The following is a 13,364-nucleotide window of genomic DNA, read 5'->3' as shown; positions in this document are numbered from 1 at the left end:
GAGTCGAAAGCCTTTGCCAGGTCGATGAAGACGGCTGCACAATTGTTCTTTTGACCAATCACATCAGATCATCTGATTGGTCAAAAGACCAATTAATGGAAAAAAAGATCAGAATTGGGCCGCAGGTGTAAACCCAGCCCGTGTCCTGTGTGATTTCCAGTAGGTTACATGCAGTTACATACAGTGTAGACTTCAAAGTGAGGTCTTCTGTCTGTGTAAGCTCTGATTTTACTTTCAATCAATCATTCAACATATTTATCATCACGGTTCATTGAAATTAATTGTGCTGATGTTCCAATACACTGCATGGAAACACCATAAAACATGAATTAACTCTATTTAAAGGGATACTTCGGATTTTTGGCAATGAAGCCCTTTATCTACTTCTCCAGAGTCAGATGAACTTGTCTATACCATTTTTATGTATCTGTGTCCGGTATGAAGGAAGTTAGAGGTAGTTTCACAAGCATATGCTAACTAACGTTAGCGCAATGACTGGAAGTCTATGGAAATCTGCTAGCATGCTTCTTCCAGTCATTGTGCTAACACTAGTTAGCAATTGCACTAGGGCTAGTTAGCAACTTCGTTCAAAATGCACGCAGAGACATAAAAATGGTATCCACAAGTTCATCTGACTTCATTGCTAAAATCCCAAAGTATCACTTTAAATAGAGTTGAGCGAACAATTGATAGGGACGCATCACTAAACTTAATTCGTATCTCCTATTCTTTTTTCCCTTCCTCCACTCTATCTCTCCCTCAGGAGTGGTGCGTGAGTTGGCTACCAAGTCGGACAGCAAGCTTAAGTCTATCTCCACCACCAGGCTCAACCCACAGCATCATCTCTGGTACGAACTGCTCAGATTTATGTTATAATTGCCATGAATAACTTGCATGTGTCCTGGATATGTTCTCATATGCTGACCATCTCCACTCGATGGTATTGAGCCAAGCCATAGGCCCATCTGTCTCTTACCCCCACTGTGACACTGACAAGGCTGTGGTAACTTCTGTCTGGTGTTACTAAACCTCCACATTGTTGAAAATTGGGCTCTAAATTAGTGGCTAAACCACATACTAATGTCTTACATGTGTTGGCCTCAAGATGCTAAGAAAGCGCTAACGATGCATTACCTTTTAACTAGAAAGCTGATCCTGCAGTGCCATGTCCTTAGGGGCTTCATCCCAATACTGTGAAGTGGCTTCCTCCCCTATGATCTTGGTCCTTAGAGGCTTCCGTGAAGTGGCTTCCTCCCCTTTTCTTGTATCAGCTGAAAGGACTGGAAAGTGAGGACTAGCAGATTGGAAAGGAAACCATTTTTAGTATATGGATTTACCATCCACCTTTCCCTTGTTTCTGTTGTAATGATTGAACACACTGTACATTCACTGAGATAATTCATGGCTCAGTTAGTTATTATACGGCCCTTCTTTTTTTTTGTGTAGCTGAAAACCACAGCTACTCAGGGAACAGACTCACTGTTTGAACAAGACAGTAGTATGACTAAGGACTGTTTTAATTGTTTATCATTCCTACCATTTCTGTGTAGCTTTTATAATCACACTATCGTGGATATAGTTGGAATAACTGTTAACACATGGTCACTTTAAAGTCAACAACAGACTTAGAAACCACAAAATACTACACAGAATTAGTATTACCTCTGTCTGCTCGCTTTCGAAAACAAACTCACCCAGGCGGCCATTTTGAAACCATAGACCAAAGTCGTGTTTATGTGTCTGTGATACAGATAAGAATCAGGAAAAATGGACATATCTCCACACTTTTGAGATCTGCCCCGTCTCAAAAGCACTTAGATTCAGAGTCTGATGTGGTGTATGGGCCTGATGTATGTGACGTGGTGAATATTAACCTGGTTGTCTCTTATGTAAGCCTTTCCTCTGTGTCTCCCCAGGCCCCTAGTGTGTGAAGACATGCAGACTGATGTGGAGGATGGCCAGCTACAGTTCTTCTACCTCCTGTCCTTTCTACACCAAGGTACATTAGAAGTGTGTGTGTGTGTGTGTGTGTGTGTGTGTGTGTGTGTGTGTGTGTGTGTGTGTGTGTGTGTGTGTGTGTGTGTGTGTGTGTGTGTGTGTGTGTGTGTGTGTGTGTGTGTATACTGAACAAAAATATAAACACAACATGTAAAGTGTTGGTCCCATGTTTCATGAGATGGAAAAATAGAACCCAGACATTTTCCATATGCACAAAAAGCTTATTTCTCAGATTTTGTGCACAAATGTGTTTACATCCCTGTTAGTGAGCATTTATCATTTGCCAAGATAATTCATCTACCTGATAGGTGTGGCATATGAAGAAGCTGATTAATTAAAACTTCTTAGGGCTAAGCCCCTTTTTTCATAATTTCTGCCTGAATGACATGCCCAAAGTAAACTGCCTGTTGCTCAGGACCTGAAGCCAGGATATGCATATAATTGGTACCATTGGAAAGAAAACACTTTCGAAGTTTGTAGAATTGTTAAAATAATGTAGGAGAATATAACACAATAGATATGGTAGGAGAAAATACAAAGAAAAACCAACCAGAATTGTTTTTGTTGATAGACTATGCTCTTACAATGGCAAGTATAAGGACATACTCAATTCTAGTTCCCAGGATGCAATTCCTATGGCTTCCACGTGGTGTCAGCAGTCTATGTTCAAGGTTTCAGGCCTGTAACTTCCAAAACGAATAAGAAATATCCTTTTTAGTACAGGGACACAGTCTTGGAAATTCGTGTTTGCGGGCGCCATGAAGACAAGACGCACCTGCTAAAATCCTATTGAACATACTTCTTTCCGTAAGAAATATTAGTTTGATTATATTTTAGGGTATCTGAGGAGTATATAGAAACGTATTTTGAGATTTTCGGATTCCTTTCTCTTCATGTTGAACGAGTGGATTACTCAAATCGGTGGCACCAACTAAACAGACTTTTTGGGATATAAAGAAGGATTTTATCTAGCAAAACGACACTACATGTTATAGCTGGGACCCTTTGGATGACAAATTAGAGGAAGATTTTCAAAAAGTAAGTGAATATTTAATCGCTATTTGTGAATTTATGAAACCTGTGCCGGTGGAAACACATTTTGATGTGGGGCGCCTTCCTCAAACAATCGCATGGCATGCTTTTGGTGTAATAGCTACTGTAAATCGGACTGTGCAGTTAGAGTAACAAGAATTTAAGCGTTTAACCAATATAAGACACTTGTATGTACCTAAATGTTTAATATCCATAATTTTTATGATTATTTATTTGAATTGCGCGCCCTCCAGTTTCACTGGAAGTTGTCCCGTTAGCGGGACACCTAGCCCTAAGAAGTAGCATGCTCATTACACATGTGCAACTTGTGGTGGGGACAATAAAAGGCCACTTCTAAAAATGTGCAGTTTTGTCACACAACACAATGCCACAGATCACTCATGTTTTGAGGGAGCGTGCAATTGGCATGCTGACTGCAGGAATGTCCAACAGAGCTGTTGCAGGAGAATTTAATGTTAATTTTCGTACCATAAACCGCCTCCAACGTCATTTTAGAGAATTTGGCAGTACGTCCAACCGGTCTCACAACCACAGACCACGTGTAACCACGCCAGCCCAGGACCTCCACATCTGGCTTCTTCACCTGGGGATCGTCTGAGACCAGCCACCCGGACAGCTGATGAAACTGAGGAGTATTTCTTTCTGTAATAAAGCCCCCAGTGGGTGGGCCTATGCCCTCCCTGGCCCACACATGGCTGCGCCCCTGCCCAGTCATGTGAAATCCATAGATTAGGGCCTAATGAATTTATTTCAATTGACTGATTCCCTTATATGAACTGTAACTCAGTAAAGTCATTGAAATTGTATTCTTTATGCATTTATATTTTTGTTAAGTGTATTTATGTATGTACGTGCAATGCGTAAATGTTAATGTTTCTCTGTGTAATTGAGTGTATCTGTGTGTCTCTCCCTGCCTGTGGGTGCAGACTTTGCATCCGTAGCCAAGCATGGCTGCAGGCTATGGGCTGTGCAGGTGAAAAGAATGTTAACTTCTGTAATTCTAACATGCACTGACCTGCCTCTGCTGAAGAGTTTTAAACTGGGTTTAAACATCAGGAGGACATCAGGAGGATGGAGAATTTGTTTTAAACTGGGTTTAAACATCAGGAGGATGAGGAATAGAAGGGTTTTAAACTGGGTTTAAACATCAGGAGGATGGAGGATTAGTTTTAAACTGGGTTAAAACATCAGGAGGATGGAGGATTAGTTTTAAACTGGGTTTAAACACCAGGAGGATGAGGAATAGAATAGGAAAGTGTCTACCCATTTGAGTCCAGCCACTTTATATCCCTGGACTTCATTGGACTGATGTGGGGAGTGAGGGAGGACTATTACGTATATCACTCCCTACCCAGTCCTCCCACTGTCTCTCCTTCTGGGAGATCACTGTAGTCTAGTCAGACCCAGTCCTCCCACTGTCTCTCCCTGTAGGAGATCACTGTAGTCTAGTCAGACCCAGTGTTGCATGACTCTCTCTCTCCCTGTAGGAGATCACTGTAGTCTAGTCAGACCCAGTGTTACATGACTCTCTCTCTCCCTGTAGGAGATCACTGTAGTCTAGTCAGACCCAGTGTTGCATGACTCTCTCTCTCCCTGTAGGAGATCACTAGTCTAGTCAGACCCAGTGTTACATGACTCTCTCTCCCTGTAGGAGATCAATGTAGTCTAACTTTAAGCGTCAGCTGTCAGAGCAGCTTACTGATCGCTGCAGCTGTACACAGCCCATCTGTAAATAGCCCATCCATCAAACTACCTACCTCATCCCCTTATTTGTTTTTGTTTTTCTGCTCAGTTGCACACCAGTATTTCTACTTGTACATCCTCATCTGCACATATCACTCGTGTAAATTGCTAAATTGTAATTACTTCGCCACTATTGGCCTATTTATTGCCTTACCTCCTTACTTCATTTGCACACACTGTATACAGATTTTTCTATTGTGTTATTGACTGTACGATTGTTTATCCCATGTGTAACTCGGTGTTGTTTTTGTCGCACTGCTTTGCTTTATCTTGGCCAGGTCGCAGTTGTAAATGAGAACTTGTTCTCAACTGGCCTACCTAGTGAAATAAAAAAATAAAGTCTAGTCAGATCCAGTGTTGCAGGACTCTTATTTATCACCCTATACCCCTGGTGATTGTCGACTGATCAAAGCTGGACAGTTCCTTCCTGGTTTAATGGAGTAGGTCAACACAGAGAGGAGGAGATGGAGAGGGGGAGAGAGAGGCAGCTGTTTCCCGGTGGGGGTGCTAGGGAGATGAGAGCTCTTTGTCTTATCTCACCACGGTACCGATGTCCCACTGATATGGCTCTCCCCGTGTCTGTTAACCAGACGGTAAAACACTTTGAGACGTGCCATAAGGCCCCCGGTTAGATCAATACAATACAATACAAGCCAAACTATTTAGATGCAAGTATATGATTATAATCTGTACAGGGGGGGTGTTTTAAACATTTATCCAAATGCATATTTTCTGTGTGTTGTATTTGTTCTCTCTGCCAGAAGACAGTGTGACCCCTCTGACAGTGCTGGCCACCCGGGAAACCCTGTACCTGCTCAACGAAGACCACCAATGGAGCAAGAGCTTGCCCCACCCGTCAGCCAATGAGAATGGGGAACCCTGCAGTGGGCATGTCACTGTTCAGGAGACCCAGCCAATCAGCTGTGTCAGCTCTGTCCATCTATGTACGTCTGACCCGTGCAGAATGGACATCAAGCTTTACGATGAGGTGAGACTGAGGGAGGAAAGAGGCATGTGATTGGTCTTAGATTAGGAAGGGCTTCTTCCAAGTTCTCAGGGGTAAGCTGGATAAGCTAAATGCTATCATGAGCAAAGCTGGGCACACGCTTGTATATTTATTAGACATTTTTCAGGATGAAATCTCTTGAGATGCACCATCTTGTTTTCAAGAGTGTCCAGATGAAAACGACTAACAAACGAACAATACTTAGTAAGAAGAAGAATGTGGCTACTACTGTCTAACAACAATGAAATCTAATTTTATTTGTCACTTGCGCCAAATCCAACCGTGAAATGCTTACTTACAAGCCCTTAACCAACAAGGCAGTTATAAGAAAAATAAGAGTTAAGAAAATATTTACTAAATAAACTAAAGTTAAAAAAAATTTTAAAAAAAATGTGTAACACAATAAAATAACAATAACATGGCTATATACAGGGGGTTTCGGTACTGTGTCAATATGCGGGGGTACAGGTTAGTCCAGGTAATTGAGGTCATATGTACAGTACCAGTCAAAAGTTTGAACACACCTACTCATTCAAGGGTTTCTTTATTTTTACAATTTTCTACATTGTATTTCAAAACTATGAAATAACACATATGGAATCATGTAGTGACCAAAAAAAGTGTTAAACAAATCAAAATATATTTGAGATTCTTCAAAGTAGCTAGTGATGGAGATCTGCCTTGATGAAAGCTTTGCACACTCTTGGCATTCTCTCAACCAGCTTCACCTGGAATGCTTTTCCAACAGTCTTGAATGAGTTCCCACATATGCTGAGCACTTGTTGGCTGCTTTTCCTTCGCTCTGCGGTCCAACTCATCCACACCATCTCAATTGGGTTGTTGGGTGATTGTGGAGGCCAGGTCATCTGATGCAGATCTCCATCACTCTCCTTCTTGGTCAAATAGCCCTTACACAGCCTGGAGGTGTGTTGGGTCATTGTCCTGTTGAAAAACAAATGATAGTCCCACTAAACTCAAACCAGATGAGATGGCGTATCGCTGTGCTAGCCATGCTGGTTAAATGTGCCTTGAATTCTAAAATCACCAACAGTATCACCTGCAAAGCACCATCACACCACCACCTCCATGCTTCACGGTGGGAACCACACATGCCGAGATCATCCGTTCACCTACTCTGCGTCTCACAAAGACACGGCGGTTGGAACCAAAAATCTTAAATTTGGGCTCATCAGACCGAAGGAAAGATTTCCACCGGTCTAATGTCCATTGCTCGTGTTTCTTATTATTGGTGTCCTTTAGTAGTGGTTTGTTTGTAGCGAATCGACCATGAAGGCCTGATTCACGCAAAGGGTGGCTACTTTAACTTTTCTAGGGTAGGGGGCAGGATTTTGACGTCCGGATGAAAGGCGTGCCCAAATTAAACTGCCTGCTACTCAGGCTCAGAAGGTAGGATATGCATATTATTAGTAGATTTGGACAGAAAACACTCTGAAGTTTCTAAAACTGTTTGAATGAAGTCTGTGAGTATAACAGAACTCATATGGCAGGCAAAAACCTGAGAAAAATCCAACCAGGAAGTGGGAAATCTGAGGGTTGTAGTTCTTTCAAGTGATTGCCTATTGCCTTCACAGTGACTTAGGGTTCATTTTGCACTTCCTAAGGCTCACACTAGATGTCAACAGTCTTTAGAATGTTGTTTCATGCTTCTACTGTGAATATTGAGCGAACGAGAGGGCCTGGAGTCAGATGAGTGAGGAAATGACATGAGCTCAGAGGTTCGCGCTCACATGAGTGTGAGCTGTGTTCCTTTTCTTTTCTGAAGACATTGGAATTGTCCAGTTGGAATATTACTGAAGATTTATGTTAAAAACATCCTAAAGATTGATGCTATACATCGTTTGACATTTCTATGAATGTAATATAACTTTTTTAGACTTTTCGTCGTGATATTTCTGTGCGCTTCCTGCATTTGGAGTAGTGGACTGAATGCGCGAACAAAAAGGAGGTATTTGGACATAAATTATGGACTTTATCGAACAAAACAAACATTTATTGTGGACCTGGGATTCCTGGGAGTGCATTCTGATGAAGATCATCAAAGGTAAGTGAATATTTATAATATTATTACTGAGTTTTATTGACTCCACAAAATGGCGGGTTTGGTTTCGTGTCTGAACGCTGTACTCAGATTATTGCAAAGTGTGCTTTCGCTGTAAAGTTTTTTTGAAATCTGACACAGCGGTTGCATTAAGGAGAGGTGTATCTATAATTCTTTGAATAACAGTTTTAATATTTTATCAACGTTTATGATGAGTATTTTGGGAGGCAAAACATTTCTGAACATTATACACGCCAATGTAAAATGGGGTTTTTGGATATAAATATGAACTTTATCGAGCAGAACATACATGTATTGTGTAACATGAAGTCCTATGAGTGCCATCTGATGAAGATCATCAAAGGTTAGTGATTCATTTTAGCTGTATTTCTGGTTTTTGTGATGCCTCTCCTTGCTTGGAAAATGGCTGTGTGGTTTTTCTTGTCAAGGTGATGTCCTAACATAATCTACTGCTATGCTTTTGCCGTAAAGCCTTTTTGAAATCGGACAATGTGGTTGGATTAACGAGAATCTTATCTTTTAAAATGGCATATAATAGTTGTATGTTTGAGAAATTTGAATTCTGAGATTTTTTTATATTTTTATTTATTTGGCGCCCTGCTATTTCACTAGCTGTTGAATAGTGTGTCCCGCAGGTGGGACGGTCACGTCCCACATACCCAAGAGAGGTTAAAGAAACTCAAATGTAAAATATATTTAGATTTGTTTAACACTTTTTTTTGGTTACTACATGATTCCATATGTGTAATTTCATAGTTTTGAGTCTTCACTATTATTCTACAATGTAGAAAATAGTAAAAATAAAGAAAAACCCTTGAATGAGTAGGTGCTTTCGACCGGTAGTGTACATATTTACAAATGTCGTCCCATGGTGATGTTTCTATTAGTTAAAAAACAGTTTGATCTTAACATTTGAAAAAGGGCTTTCTTAAATTCAATGTGTGATTTTAATGTCCTGATTTCTATAGGTAAAAGATTTGTCAATTGGGTGTTCCTTTTAATAAATATACACAACACGACAAAACATGTTTTAAGTTGATCCATTTAAAAAAGAAATTGGTTCCAATGCAGTTGTCTTCTGTTTGGGAGTGACGGTCCATTTAGTGATTCAGACATTGTGCAATGATGTCTTATGGCATACAAGAATGAATCTGCAAAGATTATGGCATCGAATTCTCAAAGTAAGGTCTCTGTTGTGATTTGAAAGATGTCACTATAGTCTAGGATAGGAAGCAGCAGATAGAAATACCATAGTAAACTAATGGATACAGTAGAAAAACTCTGTATTGTTACCCAGGCTTATAGTTAGTTGTTTTTCTAATATAATCTATATGCTGTCCAAAAGATCATTCAGAATCTATCCTCAAACAATCAACACTTTCAAGCATTGTTCCATCACTTCCAAAATGTTTGAAATTGCCAGCAACTCATTCTTTGCCGTGTACCAAACCACATGATATAGGTGTGTGTATACGTATACATGTTTCAAGCAGACCATCATAGTCCCTGTGCCCAAGGAAGCGAAGGTAACCTGCCTAAATGATTACCGCCCCGTGGCACTCACGTCGGTAGCCATGAAGTGCTTTGAAAGGCTGGTCATGGCTCACATCAACAGCATCCTCCCGGACACCCTAGACCCACTCCAATTCGCATACCACCCAAACAGATCCACAGATGACGCAATCTCAATCGCACTCCACACTTCCCTTTCTCACCTGGACAAAAGGCTCACCTGGACAAAAGGAACACCTATGTGAGTGCTGTTCGTTGACTACAGCTCAGCGTTCAACACCATAGTGCCCATGAAGCTCATTACTAAGCTAAGGACTCTGGGACTAAACACCTCCCTCTGCAACTGGATCCTGGACTTCCTGACAGGCTGCCCCCAGGTGGTAAGAGTAGGAAAACAGCACGTCAGCCACGCTGATCCTTAACACTGGGGCCCCTCAGGGGTGTGTACTTACTCCCCTCCTGTATTCCCTGTTCACCCACGACTGCGTGGCCAAACACGACTCCAACACCATCATTATGTTTGCTGACGACACAACAGTGCTAGGCCTGATCACCGACAATGATGAGACGGCCTATAGGGAGGAGGTCAGAGAACTGGCAGTGTGGTGCCAGGACAACAACCTCTCTCTCAATGTGAGCAAGACAAAGGAGCTGATTGTGGACTACAGGAAAAGGCGGGCCGAACAGGCCTCCATCAACATCGACGGGGCTGTAGTGGAGTGGGTCGAGAGTTTCAAGTTCCTTGGTGTCCACATCACCAATTAACTATCATGGTCCAAACATACCAAGACAGTCTTGAGGAGGGCACGACACAACCTTTTTCCCCTCAGGAGACTGAAAAGATTTGGCATGGGTCCCTAGATCCTCAAAAGGTTCTACAGCTGCACCATTGAGAGCATCCTGACTGGTTGCATCACCGCCTGGTATGGCAACTGCTCGGCATCTGACCGTAAGGTGCTACGGAGGGTAGTGCGAACAGCCCAGAACATCACTGGGGCCAAGCTTCCTGCCATCCAGGACATATATAATAGGCGGTGTCAGAGGAAAGCCCAGAAAATTGTCAGACTCCAGTCACATTTACATTTTTAGTCATTTAGCAGACGCTCTTATCCAGAGCGACTTACAGTAGTGAATGCATACATTTCATACAATTTCATACATTTCATACATTTTTTTCCTGTGCTGGCCCCCCGTGGGAATCGAACCCACAACCCTGGCATTGCAAACACCATGCTCTACCAACTGAGCTACAGTCACCCAAGTTATAGACTGTTTTCTCTGCTACCGCACGGCAAGCGGTACCGGAGCGCCAAGTCTTGGACCAAAAGGCTCCTCAACAGCTTCTACCCCCAAGCCATTAGACTGCTGAACAATTCATAAAAATCGCCACCGGACAATTTACATTTACCCCCCCTTGTACACTGCCGCTACTCGCTGTTTGTTTGTTACCTATGCATAGTCACTTCGCCCCCACCTACATGTACAGATTACCTCAACTAGCCTGTACCCCTGCACACTGACTCGGTACCGGTGCCCCCTGTATATAGCCTCGTTATTCTTATTGTGTTACTTTTTATTATTCCTTTTTATTTTAGTCTACTTGGTAAATATTTTCTTCTTCTTGAACTGCACTGTTGGTTAAGAGCTTGTAAGTAAGCATTTCACGGTAAAGTCTACACTTTGTACCGTGTATTTGGCACATGTGGCAAATAAAGTTTGATTTGAGCATATGAGTGTCTGTATGTGTTTCCTGTGCAGATAGTGAAGGAGGAGAAGACGTGGTCGTTGCACTCTGACAGTGCAGAGCTGATGCAGGGCCTGCTGGTCTGGGTCAGAACACAATGGGAGAACATGTTCGGAGTCAAACTTGCCATCACCAACCTCACCCTACCAGCCTGAGGGAAAACACCCACCCTTCCAACTCTGTGTGTGTGCGTGCGCATGCTTGAGTGTGGGTCTGTCTGTCTTCACTGTCAGACTTGTCCCTCAGTAGGACAGTATGTTTACCTGGTTTAAGCTAACTATGATTTCCTCATGTTTGGTCACTTTTACAAAGCACTGATCTGTTAACGCCTCATCTGAATCCCGTCCATTTTCTAACCCTGCCAGTATAGCCAGCCAGGGAGAGTGCCTTGTGGTGTTGCCAGTCCTGCTACGTTCTAATGCACCTTGAATATGTGAAAGGGGTGAGGGGGAATCATGTGTTTCAGGGGGTGAGGACAGGATAAGGAGGGAGAAAGGGGTAAGCAAAAATGTGAGTTGGGGGTAATTTTGTGTGTGTGTGTGTTATCAAGGAAGTTAGTCCATTCCTCTGAAGCTCATTGGACTGTGACTTCATCAGAAGTCCCGGGACTGCAGCAGTGAGTTGTGACATCACACGCTCGGCACAAGGCTCTCTAGCCGTCCCGTGAGGCTCCGCTCCAGACACCTCTGACGTGACACCTCTTAGTTCTTTTCTTTTTAATCAGGGACTTTTGATGTCTCTATGCACTGTGATTATGTAAAGGAAAAGGACAACCCAAGTGAAGAGTTGCAGCCAAGGCAATGAACCGGGACAGTATCTGTGTTCTGTATTCTTGAGAAAAGTTCAGAATACGCATGATAGGGAATGTGAAATGGAAGGGTTCTGACTGACCTGTTTTAAAGTGGGAGATGTTAGTTGGTTTGTGGCTGTCTGTTAAAATGTATAGTCTTATGCTAATACCTCTCTAGTGCAGTTTAACTATATTGCGAATGTCAAGTGAATACTATTTTTGATGTAGACAAATGAAAAGATGTGTAGAAGTGGACAACAAACAGATGTGTGTAACTTCATTTATTTACCGTCAGCAAATCAATGATAAAAAACTATAGCTTTTTATACTTTAAATAAAAATGCATAGCTGTGGTACAATACATCCTCTTATGACACTGTATTTCCACATGTTTGTCCAACTCTTTCATTTTCACAGTGAGAAAGTTCCAATAGCTACTTTTCCCTCTGTAATCATGTAGTTCCAGAGGGGTTTTTCATTGTTCTCACACAGTCAGCCCAACGTCAACCACAACCGCAGCAATGCACCCCTCCCCATCGTCACGCTAATCCTCCAGTCATCCACGTGGCCACACTACTACCAATAATCATCACTTTCTGCCCCATCAGACACCCTTGTGGTTTTTCAATGGAACATTTGACAATTCCTAAGATTTTGTGTAATACGAGAACATTTTCACACCAAGTGCCATTTTTCATAGGAGGAATACAAATTCTGAAAAGTTACACGAAGCTTTGAAATAGATTCATGTGTACTATAGGCTTAACCATCACACTGATAGTCTGTCTATCCATTCCTGTCATATCAGGGCTCACAAGAAAGGAAGGAAGGAAGGAAAGAAGGAAGCACTTTAAAACCCTCTAGATGTTAAATTATTTCCTTTCAGGGAGAGATTGATCAGGACCAAATCTCCAAAGAGAAAGCAGCACAACGGCTAGGAAAAACTCCCTAGAAGGCAGCAACCTAGGAAGAAACCTGGAGAGGAACCATGCTCAAAGGGGACGGCAGTTCTCTTCTGGCTGGGCCGAGTGGAGAGTTAAGAGTAATATGTGGCCATTCATTCCAGAAATTCAAATGTTCATAGATCACCAGCAGGGTCATATAATAACAATGGTGGCTATAGAGAGGGCAACAGTTCAACAACTCGAGAGTCAATGTCAGTTGGCTTTTCATGACCAGGTGTTCTGAGATGAGAGAGTGGCCGGTGAATCAGGTCAGGGGTCAACAGCAACCGTCAGAACCGCAGCACAAACTGGATCAGTACAACCAGGTGGACGGGACAGGAACAGCCAGGAGTCATCAGGCCAGGTAGTCCTGAGGCATGGTCCTAGGTCTCAGGTCCTACGGGAGGGGAGAGATAGAGGGGAATTAGAGAATGGAATGCTACCAGACACATGGAAACAATACTATGAGCCTGTCCTCCTATAGCTCCTCCCAC

The 13,364-nt window shown here is 42.4% G+C and overlaps 1 protein-coding gene across 2 annotated transcripts in view; it reads left to right on the top strand.

The window, feature by feature from the left end:
- The window catches only part of LOC106574604 (serine/threonine-protein kinase 11-interacting protein), a 42,766-nt gene extending 30,479 nt beyond the window's left edge, over positions 1-12,287 (top strand). For both annotated transcript variants that reach the window (XM_014150583.3, XM_014150584.3), the window contains exons 23-26: positions 764-848; positions 1,917-1,999; positions 5,556-5,782; positions 11,151-12,287. In XM_014150583.3, coding sequence (XP_014006058.2) covers positions 764-848; positions 1,917-1,999; positions 5,556-5,782; positions 11,151-11,291 — 536 coding nt within the window. In that variant the 3' untranslated portion in view covers positions 11,292-12,287. The remainder of the gene's footprint in view (positions 1-763; positions 849-1,916; positions 2,000-5,555; positions 5,783-11,150) is intronic.
- Positions 12,288-13,364: the final 1,077 nt, after the last annotated feature.

This window comes from Salmo salar, chromosome 16 (genome assembly GCF_965601325.2).
Source record: "Salmo salar chromosome 16, fSalSal1, whole genome shotgun sequence".
NCBI classification, from domain to species: Eukaryota; Metazoa; Chordata; class Actinopteri; order Salmoniformes; family Salmonidae; genus Salmo; species Salmo salar.
The sequence above is the reverse complement of the archived record's forward strand: the minus strand, read 5'-3'. Positions and strand labels throughout refer to the sequence as shown.